The sequence below is a fragment of the Podarcis filfolensis genome (genome assembly GCF_964270895.1).
Source record: "Podarcis filfolensis genome assembly, chromosome: Z".
Lineage (NCBI taxonomy): Eukaryota > Metazoa > Chordata > Lepidosauria > Squamata > Lacertidae > Podarcis > Podarcis filfolensis.
The window spans coordinates 41,162,677-41,188,196 of NC_139617.1; the positions used below are offsets into that span (position 1 = coordinate 41,162,677).

General features: G+C 43.2%; 1 protein-coding gene across 25 annotated transcripts in view; it reads left to right on the top strand.

Moving 5' to 3' along the window:
- The window catches only part of EHMT1 (euchromatic histone lysine methyltransferase 1), a 138,101-nt gene that overhangs the window by 37,062 nt on the left and 75,519 nt on the right, over positions 1 to 25,520 (top strand). For 8 of the 25 annotated variants that reach the window (XM_083597175.1, XM_083597166.1, XM_083597174.1 and 5 more), the window contains one exon: positions 20,942 to 21,036. The exons of 8 other annotated variants lie outside the window; for them this stretch is intronic. Coding sequence is in view for 4 of the 17 variants with exons in the window: in XM_083597163.1 (XP_083453289.1) it covers positions 8,661 to 8,741 (81 nt within the window). In the remaining 13 variants the exon portion in view is untranslated. Of the gene's footprint in view, positions 1 to 3,052; positions 3,192 to 8,623; positions 8,742 to 10,467; positions 10,962 to 20,941; positions 21,037 to 23,169; positions 23,271 to 25,520 lie in introns of those variants that run through there. 9 more of the 25 variants (XM_083597173.1, XM_083597159.1, XM_083597155.1 and 6 more) reach the window with 8 other exon arrangements.

Here is a 25,520-nt window from a genome sequence, read left to right on the forward strand (position 1 = left end):
ATTGTTCATCCACTGGAAGCAGAGTTCCTGCTCTGTTATAAGCAACAGAATCTTGACTTGCATGCTTTCCACCTCATCCCCGAATACCACGGAAGAAAATGCTTTTGGGCACACATCTTCTGAAAGAGGTAGCCCTAATCAGCTGGCTGGCTGCTTTAATCTATATACAGTGGTACCTTGGGTTACAGACGCTTCAGGTTACAGACTCCACTAGCCCAGAAATAGTACCTTGGGTTAAGAACTTTGCTTCAGGATGAGAACAGAAATCGTGCGGCGGCGGCAGCGGGAGGCCCCATTAGCTAAAGTGGTGCTTCAGGTTGAGAACAGTTTCAGGTTAAGAACGGACCTCCAGAACGAATTAAGTTCTTAACCCGAGGTACCACTGTATTTTAATAATTCTGTTGGTACCTAGCTGGTTTTCCAAAAAGGTTCATTCCAACCCCGCCCCCGCCCCCCCGGCCGCCCTGTACTGACAAGAGTTGAAAGCTTATTTTCATTATGTAACCATTAAAAAAGAAGCCCTTCTTGCAAGATTTGCAAGAGCCCCCCTCCTTGGTTTCCAAGGAAACAAGCTGGAAATGCTTGAGCTAGGTGTACATATAATCATCAGATGTGCCAGTTTCTTATGGGATCCAAATATATTTAATATGATATTTTAGGGTTGAAAAAGGAGAGTGCTAGTTTTGTGGTGGTCTTTGTCAGCAGGACCTATGAGGTTTAACATAAGAGGGGCTCTCCTGGATAAGACCAAGGGCCCATCAAGCCCACATGTCACAGTGACCCACAAGCAGGACCTGAGTGTAACAGCTCTGACCCCAATTGATATTCCCAGCACCTGTCACTTATTGCTTCTGACAGCGGAAGCAGAACAATAGCCATCTTGTCTAGTAGACTTGTCCTTCATGAATTTGTCTAACCCACCCTTAAAGTCACCCAGTTCAGTGACCATCACTATATCATGTGGGAAGATTTAGGCTGGCAGACTATGTATTTTGCCCAAGAGAAAAGCCTATGTCCAGATCCTGAATTTGGAAGTAGATGACCTTCCCAGGAGAGGTGGCTTTGTAAGACCCAAATGACTGCCTCAAGGCCTCTGCATTGCGAACAGGATAAATAAGCTTCTTTCGGAGAAATAAGAGGCCCCACAAAGTGCACATTTTAAATACCATTATGGTTGACCTTCCAGCGCTTGGCCAAGTACAAGGTCTGAAGATACCTGGTAAAGGTGTATAGCCTTGGTCTTGACATTTTCCTCTGATCAGGAGTGTGCTGTGAGATGAACGGCTTTCAGAAAGAGGAGCCAGCTTTAGTGTAGGATACTTGGGGTCACTTGGGGGATGCAGAGTAGCTGCCTCTGGCCAGGACTGAATTTTGCTGTTTTGGTTAGTTTTGTCTTTAGAAAACGAAATGAAAATTGAGCAATGGTTGCCCTGGCTTGAAATGAAGAGGAAGCAGTGCCCAAGGTGCTCAGCCCAATCTTGACACATGTGCTTCAATTTTAAGCATCTAGTTCAGGGGTCAGCAAACTTTTTCAGCAGGGGGCCACTTCAATGTCCCTCAGACTTTGTGGGGGGCCGGACTATATTTTGAAAAAGAAGAACGAATTCCTATGCCCCACAAATAACCCAGAGATGCATTTTAAATAAAAGGACACATTCTACTCATGTAAAAACACGCTGATTCCCAGACCGTCCGCGGGTCGGATTGAGAAGGCAATTGGGACGGATCTGGCCCCTGGGCCTTAGTTTGCCTACCCATGATTTAGATTGAGTACAGAAATATCCTCATAGCGTTACTAACGCCCTGCTTGCGTGCATCTGGCATGCGCATCACCACCAAAGCGCATTGTTTTTGGCCCTGGAAGGGGGTGGGGTGGGGTTTATGTGCACTCTGCTGAATGCAATCCCTGTGCAAATGGGAGTTGCCTGTATCCCCTAGTGCAGGCTTCCTCAACCTCGGTCCTCCAGATGTTTTTGGCCTACAACTCCCACAATCCCTAGCTAGCAGGGCCAGTGGTCAGGGATGATGGGAATTGTAGTCTCAAAACATCTGGAGGGCCGAGGTTGAGGAAGCCTGCACTAGTGTGTCTTTGCATTGCATACTGATGATCTTCCCCACCAGCACCTGAAATGTTTTGTTACCTAATAGGAGAAACGAGTAGTAGACAGAAAGGGGCAGAACTTAAACAAGTATTGGATGGATATTTCTGATTGCCCAGTAGAACTTGGAAGAGGCAAAGGGAAGAGTGGGGCAAGTTGCATTTTAGAGAATTGATCACAGTAAAACGCTTTGATTCTTAATTCTCCTGTGGTTTCCTTCTTTGCTCATGTAAGTAGCGCCATTGATTCTAAACAGCTACTCATGTAAACTGGAAAGATGTCTAGCATTTTACTGTGGGAATTGTTTTGTGTGTGCACGCGCATGTGCATTATCTTTTGACACTCGGGTTCCTTGATTTGCTTTTTGGCATTCTGAGAAGGCATGTGGAATACAAATTAAAAATGAAGGAGTAATTGTATTGTGAAATCCCCTCCTCTGTTATAAAGATGGTTGCTAGCAATAGCTCAATTAACAAATCATAGGCTGGATCTTTATTTAGTAGTTCTTTTTGTGCTTCTGTACATTGCATGTGTGTCCCCCTCTAAATATGAACATGAATTGGCTTGGGATGGGTTTCTAGGCATCGTGTGAAAGATTCCATGCTTAGGGTTAACACGGGAACCTCTCTCACTATCTGCATTTTGAAATGTTTGTATCAGTTGGAACATTCTTTAATGGCATCTGATGAAACTTGTGGCCTAGGGTTTCAAACATTTTCTTCTAATGGATGTGCATTCTTTTGAACACAAGTTCTTGAACTCATTCTGCTGGAGATGCATGGCTGCTTTTTGTTGCCTTCTGCCTGTCACAAGTAGGGAGCTGAATCCTGCATTTTTATATGCCTGAACAACTCACCTTGATAGGGGCTGTGGATGTAACAAGGCGAGGTTGGCTGAGTCCCTGAGTCTTTCTGAGCTTAATGGCACTTGCTTCTGCTTACGTTTCATTAAAGCTCTGAAATGGCTGAAGATCAGCTTCTACTGAGCATGCTCTGTTGTGGAAACTGCACCCATAGAGGGAGATGGAATTGTGAACGAAGGAATTAGAGGCCTGGAAGGAGATTTCGCAGCTTTCTCCAGACAGAACCAGAGGTAGGGGTTATCTGGCAGCTTCATTCTCTTGCCAAGGGGGCTTCAGCTGACTATGGGGCTCTAATTGCTTCTTTTGAAGAAGCTGGAATCGGTTTTGAAAGCAGCACAGCCAAGCAGTTGACACGAGATGGCTTCAGACTGCTTCCTGCTGATGTATGTGTGTGTGGAGGACTTGAACACAAATATATGTAGTTTGGCTGGCCTGTTCAACCAGCGCAAAGCAAGGACCTGCTTTTCCAGTGTTTTGGAGCGTGGGCTGGTAAACTAGGAGAGGGAAAGAACTGGCAGAGATGGCTTATGATGTGTTTCTGAGCTGGGCCTCTACATCTCACATGGGAAGCCTTCGTGGTCAAAGGCACGAAAGCAATTTAAGTTTCACACCAAAATCTGCTGACTGTTGTGAAGCTACGGAATGCCATTGCAATAATCTTCTTTTCTTCTGCAGATGATTTATACGATTTACTGACTTATTTATTTATTTTAGCATTTGTTTTGCTTTTCATGATGTGGTCAATAACATTATACCATGGCAAAGCATGCAGGCAGGTGAACAAAAGGAGCCATGCAGAGACATGGGATGGTATATTTGTGTGTGGTGCATGTGGCCTTGGTTTGATGCATTGTTTCGCTCTGATTGGCATGTCAGTTCAAGGGGAAAGAACAGCTTTGTCACTCCAAGGCTTTGCCAAAAGGTGGTTTCTGTCATGGCTGGGTTTCTGCTGTTGCACTAGACTGGAAAGGGAGGTGGTATCCTAAAAAGAGAGGTCCATAACTCTAGGCTTGTTGCTCCACAGTTGTTCTTTTGGATTATTTTGATTTTGGCGTAGGGTTTTGGATTAGCAAAGATTGACACAGGGTCCTGTGTGGCTTCCCAAGCAATCAACCTTCCAGGCAAACAAAAACCCTCTTCACCGAAAAAAAGGCCTTAACTGGGGTTAGTGGTTTATATGCTGTTTTGTGTTTGATTCCCAAGATTGCGCCTGCTGCTTGGAAATGTTGCTTGTGTGTAGATCAGCAAAGCTTGCCAATTTGCCGTGCATTCGCAAATGCAAGCGCAGCAGGGGATTTGAAAAGGACAAGACATGAAAATCTTTCAGTTTCTAGACAGCGCCTACCTAACCTAAGTCAGACGTCATGGTTCAAAGAGGTTTCTCTTGCAGTAGCTCTGCCAGAAACAGGCTTTATTTCAACTTTCACAGGCAAAAGGTTCACCAGCTGAATCTGGAATGGAAGAGCAGTTTTGCAGACTTGGCTGGGAAGAGTTTGGGATATAATTGACCTAATTTACTCTCTCTTATATAAATGGTAAAAGAGTCGCAAGAGCTGTCTGGAAAAGTTGGCAGCCCTAGGCCATCCCTAGGGCTCAGACCATCCTTCGCCATTGTGGTGCCCTGCAGGTGTCTGTGGACAACAGCTGTCATCAGCCCCAGCCAGCATGACACAACTGCCTTGTGTGGTTAAGTCTTTCATGTTAGGCTAATCAGTAGAGTTACCTGGATTAATCTATGTGGGGCAGTGTATATAGATTTAAAGTCTCAAAGTCTCTAGCTATGTACGAGGTGACACTCCCTTACACTGATAATTGTTGTAAGTCAGGAAACGGCACAGTCATTCATAAATGTATTTTGAGCTGTGAAAATAAGGCTAAGCACGAGGGTCTGTGAACAGAAACTAGATCTGAAGTCAATGCAGGAGGCGAGACTTTGCTTGTGTACAAAGATCTATTCTTTACTCAGGTCATTGGCTTTTTATTACTTTGCTTCAAAATAGTTTCCGCCCACGTTTTCCTGTACATTTGCCTTCATGGAAAGAGGACTTTACAAGATGCTCGATGTTAAAATCTTATGAAACCATTTTTGCTTTTGCATGAAAAAAAAAAGTGAGCTAGACTTTCACTGGTTCACACTGCCTCCTTGCAATTACTTCATCACTTTTATTTTTGGAAATTGCAAGGGTGAGTTGCAGTCCCCACCCATGGGTGTTTTTTCTGCTCATTATATGTGGAGTAGAGGCCTCACCTTTTGCCTGGCAGAATCCATTGCTTGGTTGACTAACAGAATCAACGCCACTCAAGCCAACTGCAGGCATTACAAATGTCAGCAGACAATTGAGAAGTTTTTTTTTTTTAAGGGGGCGGATTGCTAGGACAGAAACAAAAAAATCAGGGTTTTCTGCAAAGAGCACAAGAGTGTACAAAATTTAAGTGGTTGAGATAGGAAGGGAAGTGATGTGGGGCGGGGGAGACACCTTAGAGCCCAAGAGAATTGGAAGCAGAGCTGTTGCTCCTGTTATCTGCAGTGTTTTTGTAAAAAGCAGCATGGAGGAAGCCATTTTGTCTGCCTCTTTCACTGTCAGAGTTAAGATCACATCCAACATGGCTATGCCTTTATCTCACTGTACAACACCTCTGATTATTTCCATCTGTCTCCTCCTCCTTAGGTAGTAGAGAAACAAATTCCCTTGGCTGAATGCAGTCCCATTGATTTAAAGCAGTATTCTTGAAGCACATTCTTGGAAGTTAACAAAGAGTGTGTGTGATTCAGATAAATAAAGTACTCTATTTAATGTGTTGTTGTTTGGTGAAGTTCACAGGTTTTGCACGTTGAGCCTTGCCTATAGTTTGTTTTTCAGATATAGTATAGCAGTTATATATTGACCTGATTAGGTTTCATTGAGTTGACGATTCTCAACTTGCATTGTCAGATCAGAACAAGAGCATTGTACACCAGCAGATATTTATTATGAATGTTTTAAGAGTGCAATCCATTGTATTGTGCGCACACCATTCATTTAAAGCACATTACTTCTTCCCAAAGAATCCTGTGAACTGTAGTTTGTTAAGGATGCTGGGAATTGTAGCTCTGGGGCAGGGGTAAACAACAGCAATTCCCAATATTCTTTCGAGGAAGCCATGTGCTTTAAATGTACTTTTAAATGCATGGTGTGTACAGAGCAGAAGCATTGCTTAAAACTGCTGAAATGAATAGGACATAGGTTTTCTTAGCAGTGACCCTGATAACTTCCCCATCTTCCTTTGCCCTCCCAACATTTACATTTCTGGTGGATTGAAGAATTAAGCAAATGCAGGTCTTGCCAAGCTTTGACTTCACCTGTAAAAATGGGTGGCCTTTGAATGGGGCAGAAGTTTGGTTCCTCAGTCTCAGATGCTGAATAGGAACGTAGGAAAGCTGTCTTAAACTGAGTCAGACCACTGGCCCATCTACAGTAGCTCAGTATTGTCCACAATTACTGGCACTGGCTCTAGGGTTTCAGTCAGGAGACCCCACGTCTCTAGGGTTTCAGGCAGCTATGACACTTACCTTTCAAAACGGTTTGTGGAGCCTTGTAGGTTTAGAATACCAATCTCCTCCTGAGAGTTATTTCAATGGTAGTAAACAATGGCACTCAGTTTTTTTTGCAGGGATGGTCATCTACACACCACCCCCCCCCCCCCGAGTATACAGAGGAAAATGAGGTTTCTGTGGCATGGGCTGAGTAGCTTTAATTTAATGGGAAAAATAAAAGATGCAGGAAAAATGAATTTTTCTCCCCTTGGGAGTCCTTTGTTTGTTGCAGTCTCTTTATGTACGTTGTGCTGCATTATAATTTCAGTTAAGACTTGAAAAGTGACACATAGGTCTTGGAAGAGATAAGGTCAAGAGGGAACTGAGAGGTTTGTGCAGGGTGTGTGCAGAAGGCTGGATTTGGGACCTCTCCCCTTTTATACCTGCCGGGAAGGAATCTCTGAAAATTACGTATTATTATGATGTAATTAACCAAAAGCCCTTAAGGAAGAATGTGTCCTTTTTGGAAAGGAATGTTCTTGTTTTTTCCTTTCTTTCTGAAAATGGGAGATCTTGAAAGGAAGAAAGAGAAAGTAAAAGAAAGAAAGAATTTCATGCACCACTTTTCAGATTCTAAAGGAGCTTGATAGCTATATGGCTGCTTTCAGAACACATTGTGAAAAGAAGCTGTACAGTGGTACCTCGGGTTAAGAACTTAATTTGTTCTGGAGGTCCATTCTTAACCTGAAACTGTTCTTAACCTGAAGCATCACTTTAGCTAATGGGGCCTCCCACTTCCGCCGTGCCGCTGGAGCACTATTTCTGTTCTCATCCTGAAGCAAAGTTCTTAACCCAAAGTACTATTTCTGGGTTAGCAGAGTCTCTAACCTGAAGCGTCTGTAACCCGAGGTATAACTGCTTTTCTTGAACTGAAACTTTCCCTTGATAGTAGCAACTTCCAGGAAGGTTGCCCTGTTTCTTTGGTTGCAGCAAAAGCAACTTAGGTTGCATACACACTGTGTATTTAAATCACACGGCCCCAAAGAATCCCGGAAACTTGTTGTTACCCCTCACAGAACTGCATTCCTTAGCAATCTAACAAATCACTCTTCCCAGGGTTTTTTGGTAGGTGGGATGGGGAGACGAGCTTTAAATTTTTGGTGTGTGTGTAGCCAAAGAATCTTGTGGCACTTCAAAGACTAATAAAACTGTCATGCATTTGAGGCTCCATTAGGCCCCATTCTTACCTGGAAGCCTATTTTGGAGGTGTTGAGGCTTTAGAACAGAGCTTTCCAAACTGTGTGTTGCAACACATTAGTGTGTTGGCTGCAGTGTGTAGGTATGTCACGTGAACGGTCCCTGCGCTCCTCCCAAGGCTGGAAAGAGGTTACTTTAACCTCTGGTTTGCTAGTAAAATGGATTTACTGTGTTGTGAAATGATTCATGTCTAAAAAGTGTGTCACCAGCTTGAAAGGTTTGGGAAGCTCTGCTCTAGAGGCTTCTAAAATAGGCTGTCTTCAAGTCAGAACAGAACCAAGGGCAGGCATAGGCAAACTCGGCCCTCCAGATGTTTTGGGACTACAACTCCCATCATCCCTAGCTAACAGGACCAGTGGTCAGGGATGATGGGAGTTGTAGTCCCAAAACATATGGAGGGCCGAGTTTGCCTATGCCTGACCTAGGGGATATCTTAGTTACTAGTTTCTAAGGCCAACTCGCTTAACACTAACCGTTGTTTAGCCAGTACATCCAAACTAATTTCATCCCTCTTGAAGGGGAAGAGTTATATTTCTCTCTCTGGGAGGAGGAGAGCAGGAATGAATTCACAAAGTCACAAAGCAGATTGAATAGTTATAACCTACTCAGCCTTTTTCCCTAAAATGCCAGTAGTCTCCCACCACCCTGCCACCTCCTTGTGTGTGAGAGGTGATCATTGAAGTGTCGTGGTGACCTTTGTTTTAAGAGCATGGTTTGTGCCTATGAAATGGCTGCTGTTTCAGCAGCAAGGAACGTTGGAAGGGAAATGGATCTCCTTCCTGGACAGACTCACTGTGGTGCAAAAGGCCTGTAGAGGGAGCCCTGCCCTGTGTGGCCTTAGCTATGTCTGTTTGCTCATGTATTCCTCTTCTGCTACAAACAGCCTTTGTCCTGGGCGTCGGACAATGAACGCAGGAACATTTGGGCCATGTTCAGGAGGACACAGCTAGAGCTGAATGTAAAGACTGGTGATGAGCTTCACTTCTGGGTATTGCAACAGATCATTGTAGTAAGTCATGCTTGCAGTGCTCCACTGAATGAGGGTTGGTGGTGTTGTTTTTTAACCCCTCTCCTGTCAACTGTGCACATTAAAGCTTTGGGTTTAGGGCAGTAGCCATTGAATGGCAGGGCCTGGAGCTAGCAACACGTCTTAATCTTTCCAGGGCTGCTCTGGAGCAAATGCTTTGCATTTCGACTTTGTGAATTGATCATGCTTTCAACACCCAAAGCTGGGAATCATGCACCTGGCAAAGTGGGCTCTAGTTCACCAAAGCTGGTGCTGAAATAAAAAAGTGTTGGGTCTTTAAGGTGCTATGGGACTCTTTCAGTAAGGAAGGGAGACCTGTTGAATTGCTTGCAACTTGCATCTTGCTTAGAATTGGGCTATTATAACATAGACCAAGATATGACGGGCCTGGGCAGGGAATCAATAAGAGGTTAAAAAGGGCTTAGGATGGGAAAAAAGTTTAGTGTGGAAAAATTAATTAGTGAGTCTCAGACATAAAGGGCATAAGCATGTACAGAGTGCACCTTCTTTGCCAACGAGGAATTCCTCTATTTAAAAAGATTACTCCATAATACAGCAGTATTTCTTTATTTTTAACATTTTTTGATTCCTAGTAATGGTGACTGATGAGGATGATCGATTCTTTATAAAAATAATAAATATTATTGTTTACTAGCTCAGTATTGTCCTTCCTGAGGTCTCATTTGCACTGTAGAGTGGTACCTCGGTTTACATACGCTTCAGGTTACAGACTCCGCTAACCCAGAATTAGTACCTCAGGTTAAGAACTTTGCTTCAGGATGAGAACAGAAATTGTGCTCCGGCGGCACAGTGGCAGCAGTGGGAGGCCCCATTGGCTAAAGTGGTGCTTCAGGTTAAGAACAGTTTCAGGTTAAGTACAGACCTCCGGAACGAATTAAGTACCTAACCTGAGGTACCACTGTACATTTAAAGAGGTAACACGCCTGTCACTGGGTTCCCCCAAAGAATCCTAGGGACTGTAGTTTGTTCAGGATGCTGAGAGTTATTAGATGACACCCCCTAACCCCCCCCCACATACAATGCCCAAAGTTCTCTGCGAAGAGGGATTGATTGTTTAACTGTAGTTCCAGTTCCACAGATTGATGCGGTTGATATGGTTGGGCATATCTGTGGTAAGGCAATTGCTCAGGTAAACTGGTCACAAGGTATTAAGGGCTTATTGATAAAGAATAGTTGTGCACCTTTCTATTGCCAAGAGAGCACCAAAATTGATAGATTCCGCCTGTTCCATTTAAAATAAAAAATCATAGCCCCACAGCATATCTCAGCTCTGTCCTTCCCATCTCCTCTTTCTGGTATTTGGAGAAAAGCTAAATCTTTAGCATCACTGCAAATACATGTTGAATTTTCTTTTTTCATTTGTGCTTGTCTTTAGCCTTAGCTTTTTCTTTGGTAGCGTGTGTGGATTTTTATGTATATATGTAGGTAGTGCTTTGACTGTCACGAAGGATTGCAATGATACGAGCTTTAACAGTGGAAACGGTGGGAGAACTGCCTGCGATTTAGAAGCCGTGTTTATTCCGAATTCCCATCCAGTTTGTTTGGTTGAATTGTGCGAGTTGCTGAAGCATTCTGTGGCTGTTTACATTTATATCGTGTTCTGCTCGTGTGTCCTCATTAACCCCCCTTTAAAAAAAAGCATATGTTTTTGAACCTGTTGGTGATTGAAACAAAAAAAATTCAAACTGAGAACAACTGCGGCCATACAACTTGATGCAGCTAAAATACACTTCAAGCTGGAGTTTGCAAACACCTTTTTTTTTGCATTTATACTCATGTTGGGAATCTTAAATTCGAAGCTCCTCCACCATTTTGCTTGTTGCAGTTGGGCCACTGGCATAAAGAGCTTCTCCATAAAACCTTTTCACTGTACTTTCCTTCTAGGCGAGTGTAATCTGCCTCGAGTTTGGCATAGTGTTAGAACGTGTGCCGATTATCTTGGTTAACTGCATATCATATCTAGAGAGAAGGGCAGTGTCCTTGTATCTGTGTTGCCTGAAATACCAGCAGCTACCAAGAAGCCTGCAAGTTTCTCTTTGAAATGGCTGGAGCTTTGAAGGGTGAAATAGTTCTCTACCGAGCATGCTCACTTTAGAGGGAGCTTTAATCACATGAGCAGCAACTGAATGAGGATCTGGTTGAGTCTTCCTCAAAATAAGAAGACATTTGCTGTGTTGACAGGTACAGTATCTTGTCACTTCAACCCTTTCCTTGTGCCTTCACTAGTAGATTCCTTCCTCTTGCAGGAATACTGCCAGCTGCTAAAAGGAGGGAATCTTGGACACAAGATTTAAAAGATGATCATGGCTGGATTTAGTTACTGTATTTTTGTACTGTCCGTTCCCCTACTCAAGAAGTGAAACAGCAGAGCAGAATGCTGCCTCTTGCAAATCGGTGCAGGATATTTTAATGGTGTCTGGGACTTGGGTTTTAGGGTTAAAGAGGATGGAGTGTCTGGAGAGTATCGTAGTAAAATTACCTGCTGGACTTTTGTTGTTGCTGCTGCTGCTGTTCAGTAGAATGGTATTTATAGTTGAGTGAAAAAGTACCAGTTTTAGAATGGTTGTGCTGAAATTCTGTAAATAATTGTGATTTTACGTTTTCCTGCCTCATTTAATGTACATTTTGGGGGGGAGTGGGGGAGAGGGCTGGGAAGGGGTCGGTTAACAGGAAGTTATAAACTATTCCTTAAGCATGTTGTTTCTCACTGGAATGGCCAGTTTTGCCCTCAAACCCTTTAATACACACACACACACACACACACACACACACACACGGATAATGGGAGGTTTGAGTCTCTTGGAGGACTGGGGAGGGGGAAATGGCCAGTAGTTTGATTTTCACTTGCCTGATGTGAAGTGTTAAAAAAAGAAATAACATTTCTTTGTGTCAAGAATACCCACAGTTGTGTGTTCGGAACAGTGTGATGTAGACCTGGTGTCTTTGCTTTGAGAAAGAGCAAGCCGGGTATCAGTGGGGCTTGCCTTCTCTGGGGCAGGTGGCGTAATATCTCTATTCAAGATGAAAGGCCCAAGCATAGAGAGCTATGTACAAGGTGTGACTGGAAAGTTCAGTGAATCGTCACAGAAATCGGACAGCGAGAAATAATTGAACATACATTCGGCATCGGAAACCCACGAAATACTCACAATTGTGTATGGAGATCAAGCTGTAACTTGAAAGACAGTGTATGAGTGGTTTAAGTGTTTCTGTGAAGGGCGGCAAACCATCGAAGATGACCCTCAGTCTGGCAGACAGTTGATGAGCAGAACGGCAGCAAATGTTGACAGAATTCGTTAGTTACTGATGTGGGATCAGCGTTTGTCCGTCCAAATGGTGGCGGAAGAATTGCATATTCCGCGTGAAATTGTTACTGAGGTTGCTGAGTTGTCACACCCTCCATATTCTCCTGACCCGGCCCCACCGGATTTCTTTTTCCAAAACTGAAATCTGCACTGAAAGGGTCTGGTGCGTCTTATAGATCGAAAAATACGGTACTTTAGTGGAAGAATTGTGGAGTTGGAATGGTGGCGGAAGAATTGCATATTCCGCGTGAAATTGTTACTGCGGTTGCTGAGTTGTCCCACCCTCCATATTCTCCTGATCTCGCCCCACCGGATTTCCCCACCGAACTGGGGAGTCAGAAGGGACCCTGAGTGTCATTAGTCCAACCCCCTGCAATGCAGGAATCTCAACTATATCATGCATGACATTTGGCCATCAAGCCTCTGCTTCAAAACCTCCAAGGAAGGAGAGTCCACCATCTCTTGTGGGAGTCTCTTCCACTGTTAAACAGCTCTTATGGTCAGAAAGCTCTTCCTGGTGTTTAGTTGAAATTTCCTTTCTTGTAACTTGACTAGGGCTGGGCAATATCTTGATTTACAGTCCAAAACCTATTTGAAGTCCATATTATGATGTCAGTTTCGTAATTTTTGACCTGGCAATATATCATGAATCATGACATGTGTGTGTGTGTTTGCATGCATTGCGAAAACCACAATGCAGGAAAAACTGAAGCCAGCCAATACTTCTACATAGCTCCATCTTTATTTCAGACATCATGATGTACTTCTGTTGATGTAGCCTAGAATAGCATTTCTTTTTGCTGCTGCATCACATTGCTGACTGATGTTATGTTTGTGGTGTGCTAAGACCCTAGATCATTTTAACATTAAGCACAGGTATGCTTCCTAAGTCTAGATCCTGAGATTTGTCCCTGTTGAATTACATTCTGTAGCCAGTAAACCAATCTAAGGTTTTGAGGGAAACATTTCCACACACACTTCATTTATATTCTTGCCTTCTTTAATGGTTTCATGATCTGTCCATATGATCCGCAAGTCTATCTTTATAATCTTTTATAAATAATTTTTTATTAAATTTTACAATTTTATTATCATCACAATCATTATTTCAAAAACAAAATACTTTATAAATCCTCTGCCCCCCCCCCCGTGACTTCCTTCAACTTCCTTTTCTCTTCTCATGAGGTGGCCAAAGTATTGGAGCCTCAGCTTCAGGATCTGTCCTTCCAGTGAGCACTCAGGGCTGATTTCCTTAAGAATGGATACGTTTGATCTTCTTGCAGTCCATGGGACTCTCAAGAGTCTCCTCCAGCACCATAATTCAAAAGCATCAATTCTTTGGCGATCAGCCCTCTTTATGGTCCAGCTCTCACTTCCATACATCACTACTGGGAAAATCATAGCTTTCAACAATATATCTTGGAAATTTATGAAAAAAACCATAAAGTTAATGGGATTAGGAGAAACTTTTAGCAGAAGCGTAGAAGCATTTTTCAAAATCAGAAAGCAAAACTGATCATAAACAACGAAGTATCTGACAGCTTCAATAAAAAGAAAGGAACTAGACACAGCTGTCCATTATCCCCATTGCTATTTATTGTAGTCCTGGAAATATTGGCAATGATAATTAGAGAAGATAAGAAATTAGAGATTAGAGATAAAAAGAATAAGAATAGGAAAGAAAGCCTTTAAATTAAAAGCATATGCAGATGATTTAGTAATAACAGAAGACCCATTTGAAAGCTTACCAAAAATCTTAGAAAGAACCCACGAATTCGGCCAGGTAGCAGTATTTAAATTGAATATAGATAAAACTAAGGTCTTGGCTAAAAAATATGAAGGCTCAAGATAAATTACAATTGCAGGCGTCGCCTGGTCTATCAATTGTCAAAAAAATTAAATATTTAGGAATCTGGATCACTGCGGAAAGCATAAATTTATATAACAACAATTACATTAGGACATGGAAAGAGATGAAAAGAGAATTATTAATATGAAACAGATTGAATCTCTCATTTTGGGGGAGAATTTACACAATCAAAATGAATGTGCTGCCCAAAATGTTGTTCCTATTTCAGGTGATTCCAGTGATAGGCAGGGCAGGATGCTTCAAAGAATGGAAGAGACACTTTTCAAATTACATCTGGCAGGGCAAAAAGCCCAGAATAAAACATAAGTTACTTATAGACATTAAAGAAAGAGGATCCTTTGTCCTACCAGATTTGAAGATCTATTACGAGGCATCATGTCTATGCTGGTTAAAAGAATGTTTTTTTTTTTAACTATATAATAAGGAAAACACTATACACAGTATGGGATAAATACAGAGGCCTATTGGAACAGAAAACTCCCTGATGGCTTTCACCGTTAAAAGTCATTTCGGTAAAGAAAAAAAGCATTAAAAAAAATTGGGCAACCTATAAAGAATTATTGAAAGAGGAGGCAAATCAATTGACGTTAAAGAAATTTGAAGAAATTAGGCATTATATGATAGACTGGCTGCAATATCATCAATTGAATGAAACCTTTAAATTAGATAAGAAAAATTCAACAGAAAATTCAAAGCTAGAAAAAGAATTAATACAAAATAAAAGCAAAGTGTTATCCAAAATGTATAGATTATTATTTGATTCGGAAGTAAAGGATGAAGAGGTAAAATAAGTCATGATTAAATGGGCAAACGACTTTGGGCATATGATACAGATGGATGCATGGGAAAAATTGTGGACCAGAGATTTAAAATTTACGGCGTGCTACACACTAAAAGAAAATGTTATGAAGATGTTTTACAGGTGGAATTTAACACCTAGTAAACTAGCAAAGTTGTACAAAACAAACTCAAATAAATGTTGGAGGTGTAAGTAGGTAGAAGGAACACTTACATATGTGGTGGGGATGTAAGAAAATTAGAAACCTTTGGGATAGTATTTATGAAGAATTGAAAAAAATGTTCAGACAAACCTTTGTCAAAAAGCCCGAAGCATTTCTCTTGGGTTTATTATCATCAGATATCCCAAGCGATAAAAGGAGGATATTTTTATATGCCACTACAGCGGCAAGAATGCTTATTGCCAGAAAATGGAAAGGCGAAGAGATTCCAACAAAAGAAGAGTGGCAAATAAAGCTATTTGAATGCATTGAGCTGGCCAAAATGACAGAAATTATTAGGAACCAAACAACCCAAAGGTTCAGTAAGGAATGGGAGTGTTATAAAAATTACCTAGAAAAAAATTGTTCTCAAATAAAACCCTTACTATGCTTTGATTAACTTTTGCAAAAGACAAAACAGTTGTTATAATTGAATAACTTATAATTAATTGAATAACTGAATAACTTAATACCAAGAAATGAAAAACATCTACAGAAGGCAGTTAAGGAAAGAAAAGAATAACTCAAATTGAGGTGGTGGACGGAAGTCAACACAAAGGACTAGAGTGCTTAGGTTTGATAATTCAGAATAGTAATCATGGGTTATTGATGGAGGGAAAGATATTTAGTTGTTACGTATTTTTATGTATTTGTTTATTCTTAGTTTTAGTTTGAATTTTGGATGGCATTTTTCTGCGTATGTATGTAAAGCAAAATTCAGTAAAAAATATTAAAAGAAAGAAAGAAAGAAATGTAAAGTAGCTACAAATCCAAAGAAACCTTTTGGCATTATTTTTAACCTCCCTTGCAAGCCTGAGCTGATTCTGAGCTTTGACCAACCTGGTTTTCTCCATGCATCTGTGTATGCTGGAACTGGAAGTCTATAACAGACACTCACAGTAAGGTTACTGTTATTTCTCTATCCTACAGTTTTTACCCATATACAGTGGCACCTCGGGTTACAGTCGCTTCAGGTTACAGACGCTTCAGGTTCCAGACTCCGCTAACCCAGAAATAGTACCTCAGGTTAAGAACTTTACCTCAGGATGAGAACAGAAATCACGCGGCAGCAGCTGGAGGCCCCATTAGCTAAAGTGGTTCCTCAGGTTAAGAACAGTTTCAGGTTAAGAACGGAGCTCTGGAACGAATTAAGTTCTTAACCCGAGGTACCACTGTACTCTCAATCTGCCTTCCACACTCTAAGTGTGGATTTCTCCACAAGTGTACACATTATTTACATATAATTCTTCTACTTCTCCCTTCCTGCTTGACCTATTCCTTTTAAGCAGATTGTACCCCTCTGTTTCTACATTCCAGTCATGAGTTTCAGTAATGCTTATTCGGTCATATTTTCCACCATGTATTAAGAGGTCAAGTTTTTGCTTGCTTATTTATTATATTCTGTGCATTTGTGTAGAGGCAACTGAAATGCACACTGCTGCCTCTGTCCCACTCCATAGGGAGTCACCTGCCATCACCACTTGATGCAGCAACACTTGAGGGTGAAGAAACTGGACTCAGAATTGGGAGTCACTGCACACATGATGGGAATTGTTAACCCCAACTTGGTGCAGCCATTTTATCTATTTATCTTCAACTCTGTTGTTGTTGTTTAGTCGTGTCCGACTCTTCGTGACCTCATGAACCAGAGCACGCCAGGCACTCCTGTCTTCCACTGCCTCCCTCAGTTTGGTCAGACTCATGCTGGTAGCTTCGAGAGCACTATCCAACCATCTCGTCCTCTGCCGTCCCTTTCTCCTTGTGCCCTCCATCTTTCCCAACATCAGGGTCTTTTCCAGGGAGTCTTCTCTTCTCATGAGGTGGCCAAAGTATTGTAGCCTCAGCTTCAGGATCTGTTCTTCCAGTGAGCACTCAGGGCTGATGTTCAACTCTGATCTTCAACTCTTTTAATGTGATTACTGATCTGTCTTTCCTCATTTATCCTTATAATGGTGCCCTCTGAGATGTGAATAGTACTGTACTGGAGAACGAAAGAGATCTTGCAGAGAATTCTTTTTTTTTCTTGCAGAAGATACCTTGTTCCTTCTGCCTGAAATGTGGATGTTCTGCTACTGAGCTGTGGCCTTTCCTCAGTGGTCAGGGTCAGGGAGTTGCAGCCCAACAGCATATTTGGAACCCAAGGTTGCAGAACTCTGTGTTAGGGCAAGGGATATAACTCAGTGGTGGATTCTATGTTTTGTTAGCAAAAAGTTCCAGGTTTGGTCCCTGACATCTTCAGTTATAAGGATTGGGCAATAGATGATGTAAAAGACTTCTGTTTGCCTAAGACCATGGAGTGGTCCAGTGACCATCCAGTGAGGCTATGTAAATATTAGCAGCTGGAAACGCTGTGAAATTTATTCCCCCCCCCCCATGTTTCAATTTGTTTTTCTTTACTTTGCTGCACATGTCAGAGAGGTGGCAAGGTTGTCTTCACCCAATGCATGTTACCCTATTCATTTCCTTGTGCCAAACTTCTATTTGCTGAAGCTGGCACCTGCGCAGGTATACTGGCTGCCTGAAATCTACTTACCTCAGCTGCGCTGCAGCTTCCGTTTTCTAAGTGTATGGATATTGATTTGAGGAGAGTGCATGAAAGAGGAATCCTGAAGAAGCTTATGGGAGACAGGTAGATAACAGCTAACATCATGCTTAAAACAGCTTAAAACACCAAAGGTTGGGAGGTGGCACAAATGGTAACACAACTTCTAAGGAGATGATTGTGGGCTAGACAGACCAATAGTCTGACCTGTTGGAAGGCAAACAGCTCTGTGTCTAGACTAGTGCTTTTCAAACCTGGGTCCTCAACTGTTGGACTACATCACCCATCTTCCCTAGCTAGCAGGACCAGTGGTCAGGGATGATGATGATGGGAGTTGTAGCCCAAAAACCGCTGGGGACCCAGGTTTGAGAAACCCTGGTCTAGATCATAGAATCACAGTGGATCATTTCCTCATAGTTGTCTTGTGCAGCACACAGCACACCCTGTAAATTAACCATCCAGGTAGGTTTCTCCATGTTATCTGCTTCCTGGTCCCTTTGAGCACATTCTGTTAAAAAGCCAAGAGCCTCCAGGAGTCCTATAGAGGATGAGGATTTTAGGACCTGCTGCTATAGAAAATTTCCTTTTTACTCCAAGCTCTTACTGTCTGTCCATCCTTCTTGTGTCCAACAAGGGCTCTTGGGTGTTCTGCTGATGCCAGTTCTGTTTGTTTTTTTAAAAAAGCAAAAGCTGGTTCCTTGGTGTGACAAGCTTTCGAATTTAATGTCTTGTGGAAGAGCAGGGCTGGCCAGGTGTGGTGTTGACTGTCTACCTGGGGGTGCAAGAAGCTACCTTACACAGAGTCAGACCGTGGTTCCATCAAGCAAATTACATGGGTAGGCACTCTCCAGGGTTTCAAACAGGGAATCTTTCCCAGTCCTACCTGGAAAGGCCAGTGACTGAATCTGGGACCTTCTACATTCAAAGTATTTGCTCTGCCAGTGAGCTACAGTCCTTAACACAAAAGAACTAGGAGCATAGTGTTATACAGGGTCATACCATTGGTCCATCTAGCTCTGTATAGTCAGCACTGACTCGCAGTGACTCTTCGGGGTTTCAAAGAGGGAAACGCCAGAGAATTTAATCTTTGCATGCCAAGCAGATGCTCTACCCTTGAACTGTTCCTCTTCCTGTACAGCTACTCCCCTCTCTTGAACACAGCTCTTGGGTTCTGTGATGGAAGAAAGGCAAGATATAAAAGTAAAAAAACAAGCTGATAAAACAAGCATTTGCCTGTTTCTAGAAATCAACCCCCAAAAACATTTGAAGTAGGGGTTTTTTTTGGGGGGGGAATCTATCCCTGAGTCTTCAAAGATGCGGTGTTAAGTAAGTTCGAGAATTCCTTCCCTTTTTAAAAGTCACCTGGGGGCTTTAGCAAGCTTTTGTTTTTTAACCCTGTATTGAAGTGTGTGTGAGACACACGCTAGCAATTTTGAAATTTCATTTGTACAGATTTGGTTGCCGCTAATCGCTGTGTTTGAATTGCTTTAAGAGGGTGGCAGATTCACTGTGCCTAACAGTCTCCAGAACATACGATAATCTGGTAAATCCCTCTGATCTAACTGCACAGTATATGCCTGCACGAATGTGCTTTTAAAAAAAGAAAAAGAAATCGTTTGCACAAACTATACATGCCCCGGAAAATTGCTGCTTTGGGGTGTCCTCAACCTTCTCCTATTGCAGACAGTACTGCTGATGTCCAAATTATTAATGCCCAGAAAGAGGAACCAGAATGGTGCTAAGAGGGAATTAAATGGGAAAACCACCCCCCTAAAATGCACATTCCTGTATCTTTTTTAATTTTTGAGAGGATCTGTGCTTTCCTCCCTTCCTTTTGGTTTGGGGCTTTAGTTTAAGGTAATACTTGGTAGGCAGGTGGGTTACCTGTGCCCAGAGGAGATGGCTCTTGGCTACCTTGTAGGGCTTTTTTTGCACCATCCACATTGGGGATGCCTTCTTTTGTTTGCCACTGCCTCTTGCAGACGTGTGTGTGGGCTTGCATTTGAAGATGGAAGTAGCTGTTTTGCTGGAATTTAGCAACTCCATTTGTTGAAGGGAAATAACACATAGGCAACCCTTTCTTCCTCTCTCTACTCCCCCCTACGCCCCAAAAGAAACCCCCCACTGGAAGGCATCAGAGAGGATTGGCATTCAGTCACAAAGGAAAATGCCACCTGGAAATCTAGCTTCCCATTTCAAGGGCAGCTCCTGCAGGACATGTTTTCTATTGGGCTGGATTCTTGCATTCCTTTTCTTCCTTTTTTAAGAGCCCAAATAGCTTTAGACCTGAAAACGTGGAACCCGCCCTGTTGTTTCTTAGCTGGCTTTTTTTTTAATTTTTATAAAAAACAAACAAACCAGCAACTCAGACCAGGATCTTCTCTACTTTTTCAGAGAGAGGTGCCTTTCTAAACTGGGCCGGGGTGTTGAACAGAGAGAGAGAGAGGCTCTCCTCACGTTGCAAACACTAGCTGCTTCTTCTGGCAAAGAAAGAAAGAGAAGGGGGGAAAATGGCAGGTCGTCGTATGTCTGTAAACAATGCAGTTATGAAATGGCAGTCCTCAGCTGAGCCGGAGCATGCTCACAAAGCAGCCTGTAGGGGGAGGTGATCTGAGAGGAGATGATCTAATTCAGAGCAATTTTGGGGATTGAAGGGAAAGGCCAGGCTCCATCCCCCATGACAGAGCAGAAACGAGACTTCTGGGAGTAGGGCCTTGTAGGCTGTGTCTGGGAGCTTGTAAAGGGGTCTGCTGCTCTTCCTGGGGTCTTTTTTGGCTACTGGGTGGTGAAGATGCCTTGTTTTCTGCTTGGGTTTTGTTTGCTTTGAAATGCTATTCCAAAAGGGACCAAGTCTTAGCTGATGACTTTATCTGGGCTTAGTGGGGATATAGACCTTTGGGTGTAGTTCCTTCCTCTTAGTCCTCCCCCTCCTCACAGCTTTTCTCTCTCTGTTCCTCATGCTGAAACCCTCCCCACCCCCCTTTAGCTAGAGTGCCTGGTTTACTTTGGCCTTTTCCTCCTACTGGCTGAGTCTCATTTTGAACATTTTTTTGCACTCCTTGGTGGGGAGGCCTTGCACACTCCATTTCACAAGCACATGTTTGGGGGCAATGGGGATGGGCACCCATGATTGTCTTTTATCTCATACCTGTCTGAATTCTCTCCATCTAATCTTCTGAAATTTAGAATCAGCCAGGTACAGGGGAAGGAAAGGAGAAGGGCAGTTCTGATTATTTGGGGGTGAAGGGGGGCAACCTTTATTCAAAATGGTAACTTCTGGGAAGTGAATATTCTCTCTCTCTCTGTGTGATCTTTATCTATCTAACATCTATCTCGCTATATATTCTCATATTCATTATTTGTATTTCTATGGGCCAACAATCCTAGTTGGGTTTGCATTGCCTCTTCTCTTCCTTTATAATGCTTTGTTCTTGTTACTCTTGTAGGTCTTCTAGTGGCCTGAGGTTTTCGAAATGGACTGTTTCCTGCCATCAAGAAGGTCCTAGTTTGCGAGACAGATCCTAAGCATGTTTACCCTTAAGTAAGTCCCATTTTATATCCTTGAGACTTACTTCCAGGTAAGTGTGCTTAGGATAGCACCTTAAATGCTCTTCTTTCATCTCCTCCCTTCCCGATGTGTCTTTCCCTTACCCTTAGGGTTATGAGACCAGAAGTTCAGGATAATACTGCAGTATTTTTTGCGAGGGAGGGTAGCAATGACAGCCTGAGCAAAGAGACATTCTCCCTACTGTGTGTTTGGGCATGGAGTTCTGCATTGACCCTTGCAATTAATGCTTAATAGCTCAAAGGGCCTCTGTGATTCCTTTCCTTTTATGTGTGTGAATGTGGGAGGGGGGGTTTAGTAGCTGTGCTAGACAAGAGGTATTGTCTTGGTGAGCTGGCCTTATGAAATGGTTTTGAATATTAAAAGGCACACCTGAGAACAATAGGGAGGGAGATTTCTTTGTTTGATTGCTGTGGGCCCCATGCTGCAAAAGGGCCTCAACCTGCAAAGAGGCAGTGGGGAAAAATGATGATGTAAACCAACGACCTTCCCTTTTTTTGCATCCTCCATTTTTTTGGTCTTATTCAGGAATGTGCAGCATCATTTATGGGCATCTTCGGTGTGCTTGGGGTATCAAAAATCACGCCTATAAAATGCTTTTCAAAATATCCTTCTCTGGAACTGCATCTGCATTTTAATTATTTTAAAAAATAAATCAATAAAATTAATACTGGTTAATAATTGGCAACGAAAACACTTTGCTTCCTTGTTTCCCTTCCTGCCCTGCCAGTATTAAGGAGGCCAGTTAAATAATAATCACCAAGGTATAAAGGATGCTGCGAGGTTTTAATCTCTATTTGTTGGGAGTTGCATTATTTTATTTATTATTAAGGGCTTTCGTCTACCAGTTTTGCCTCCTATACATATTGCATGCTTAGGCTGTTTTTCCACAGTACGTGAATAGTTTCTTTGGCGAAACAAAATCCTGGAGTACGTGATTAGAATGCGGTGGGTTTTTGTGTTGGTGTGGGGTTTCTTTTTACTAGAAATTGAGGTGTGACGTTGTGACTCTAGAAAGCATTACACCCTTGTGTTGGGTGGGATGTGGGGCTGTGTTGCAAGAGATGGGAAGGGCAGCCCCGCTCTTCAGAATCATGTTGCTCCATGCATCTGTGTGTGCTCTATAGGCCTTTCAGAACATTCCTTCTGGTTGTTTTTTGGGGGGGTGGGGGTCCAATTTCCTGCATGCAGATTTTGCTCTGGCTGGGTACAGTATTTTAATACTAGCATAGCTAGATGTTAGCCTCCCCTTGATTTGTTTCCTGCATGTCTTCTGTGGGTTGACCTATTTCAGTTGAAATAAGAAGGCGTTGCTTCTGGGTTTCCCTTTTGTGTGTGTGTGTGTGTGTGTGCGCGCGCACTTCCAAATGATAATTTTAAAACAACATCATCAACAAAACCACAGACCAAGAGAAGCCCAGTTAAGGATGGCACCTTAGCATATTGAACACCTCCTCTGTGTGAGGAAGAGTGTGGGGAAGAGTAGGAGGAGTGAAGGCCGAAGGAAGCTGTGCTTTGCTGTTGAAATTCATGTGTAGTGGTTCCTTTTAGTACGTTCTCATTAGATAGATGCAAGTTGCTTCAGGATAGGGTTTTGAGGCTTTGCTCTTAATGGATCTGGTTCAGCGTTTGGATAAGATGCTCATCCTTGGGGTTTGGGGTCTTCAAGAGCATTCCTTGCAGGCACCTTCTGTCATTCCAAGGTAGCAGCAGAGAACGGGACTCAGAAATGGAATGGAAAACCATTCCTAGCTTGAGCTCTTTGGATTGCCATACCCCCCACCCTCTTTCTTTAAAAAAAAGCCTCTACAAAGGGGCCTCACCAGCTCTAGGCTTTGAGATGCAATGATTTTTCCACTGTGTTTCTGTGTGTGCATGTCATATAAATGCATATGTATGCCTAACCTTTGTGATGAATCTCCAGCAGCCGAAGATTAATAATCACTCTGTTGTGGGCAGGGAGAATGGAGGAAGACAGCTGTAGGAAAAGGGAGGGAGGAGAGTGATTAGGAGACTCTTATTCTGAAGCAGTCTTTGCTTGGCCGTTGGCTTTTGTTTGGGAGTGCTGTTAGAGCAGACATTTCTCTGCATGGGAGGGTTGGGTATAAGATTTCTCTGCCAATCAGGAGCCGACAGATTGGGGCATGGTGGAGTGTGAGCAGAAGGGAAGTTTGCTTTGCATTTAAGTGGGTGTGGGAGGAGAAATGGAGGTACTGTCACAGTTGTTGGGGGAAACATGTTGGGGTGGGCTTTGGTGGGTGTTTGGAAGGAGCTAGTGGGGCATTGCAGTCTGTGGCTGATTTGTGGGGAGTAGTGTGTGGCTCGAGTGTCGTCTTTGGGGCAGGGTGTAGGGTTCTCCATGGCTCTGTTTTGTGAGAAATACCATTCAGGCTTGCAAACGCTGGTTGCAGTTCATATTTATGATTTGATCAAGGTGGAGGGAGTTTGCATCCTTGGCATTTTCATGGAGTTGAAGCAAGTGCCTCCTTTGGTTATAATACACTTCAAAACCTGTCGTTCCCCACTCCCCTTCTCCCTACAAGACAAAGAGATAAAATAGTGCTCATTTAAACACCACTGTTGGATTTGGGATGTTGTCTTTTGGTGGAGTGAAACTTAATTCTAAAAGAAAATAAGGAGCTTTTGGAAGAATGGCTGCAAATGGTGCTCAGTGCATACAAGGCTGGCAAAAGTGTCTAATGGGATAGCTGATTTTGCATTCCTGGAGGTAGGGATCGTGAGCACATTGTGCATTGTCTTTGAAAAGCATTGTTGCATGAACTTTGTGGAAGTGTTCAAACTGTTGGTTACAGCTTGCTCTGTCTTCATAGCCTACTCTGTTGACTACCTGCAAAAGCCTTTGCCAGCTGTGTTGGCTGGGGCTGATGGGAATTATAGTCCACAATATCTGGAGAGCACTAGGTTGGTGAAGGCTGATCTACAGTATGTTCTGGTTTCCCAGGAACTTCAGAGAATTCTGAATTTCCTCTCTGTCCCTAAACAATACCTACCTTGTTTGATAGGGGTATCTGTTTCAAAGATCCTCAAGTATAGCAGTCAAACCAGCCACCTCAAACCCTGTGGCGTTTTGCTGGAATTGAAGCACACAAATGAAATGCCTGCTGCCAATTTTTATTATGGGGCTGGGATAGTGAGAGAAATTGCTCTTGGTGAGCATAGATGCAAAAGGGCCATAGTCCTGTGTTAGAGCTCTTGCCATGCATGTTGGTTGTCTCAGGTTCAATCCCTGGCATATCCATTTGGAGCTGAACATGTTCCTTGCCTGAAACCCTGGAGAGCCTCTGCCAGTCAGTGTCTATACAGTACTGAGCTGGATGGACCAATAGGTCTGACTCAGTATAAGGCAGCTCCCCATGTTCCCTGTTTTTATGCTAACATGAAGTGCCCTGGTTTTTCTTTTTCGTGGCTTGCACTTTGTTCGCAGCCATGAAAAACACCTCTTAACAGATGAAATATTGGATTAGTTTCTAGGATTCTGGGTCTCCCTTGAAAGGGAGCTGCTTCAGTATATGCTGCACACCTGATTCATGTTTGCTCACCCTCTGATGCTGCGCCTGTTCAGTGTGTCCCAGACGGACACTGGGACTGGCAAAAGGGGGGCCTCTTGGAAGGCAAATTCATGGAGGACAAGGCTAGCAGTGACTATTGGAGACATTGACTGTGTTCTTCTTCCACTGTCAGAGGCGTTTTGCCTCTGAGTGTCAGTTACTGGGAGTCTCAAGTGAGAAGAGAGTGCTGTTGTGCTCTGAGGTGCTGCTTGCAGGCTTCCTATTGGCACATCTGGTGAGAGGGAAAAGCAAAATGCTCACTGACTGTAGCAGGAAGGATCTGGGGGGCAAAAGGACACATACCTTCTTGTCTGCAAGAATTCATTTAACACAGTGCACTTGCTTCTGAGCACAGCCAAGTAGTTTACAGTTATAACTCGGGTTACAGACGCTTCAGGTTGTGTTTTTTCGGGTTGTGGACTGCCAAAACCCGGAAGTACCAGAACGGGTTACTTCCGGGTTTCGGCAGTCGTGCGTGTGCAGGAGCGCTAAATCGCGCTTTGCGCATGCACAGAAGCACCGGATCGCAACATGTGCAGACGCGCCACTGTGGGTTGCGGACACTGCGGGTTGCAAACATGCATCCCACACAGATCATGTTCGCAACCCGAGTGTCCACTGTACTCTATCAGGAGCATAAGAAGCTGTCTTTTGCCAGGTGGAACCATTGGCCCACCTACCTCAGACCTCGCCCAGCCCTACTTGTGGCTGCCGGGGATTGAACCCGGACCTTTCTGCAGGCAAAGCAGATGCTCCAGAACTGAGCTGTGGGCCTTTCCAGGAACCTATGAACCAGCGTTATACAGAGTCACACCATTTGTCAGTCTTAGCCCAGTATTGTCAACTCGGACTGGCAGCAGCTCTTTGGGGTCTTGAGTGGAGACAGGTTCA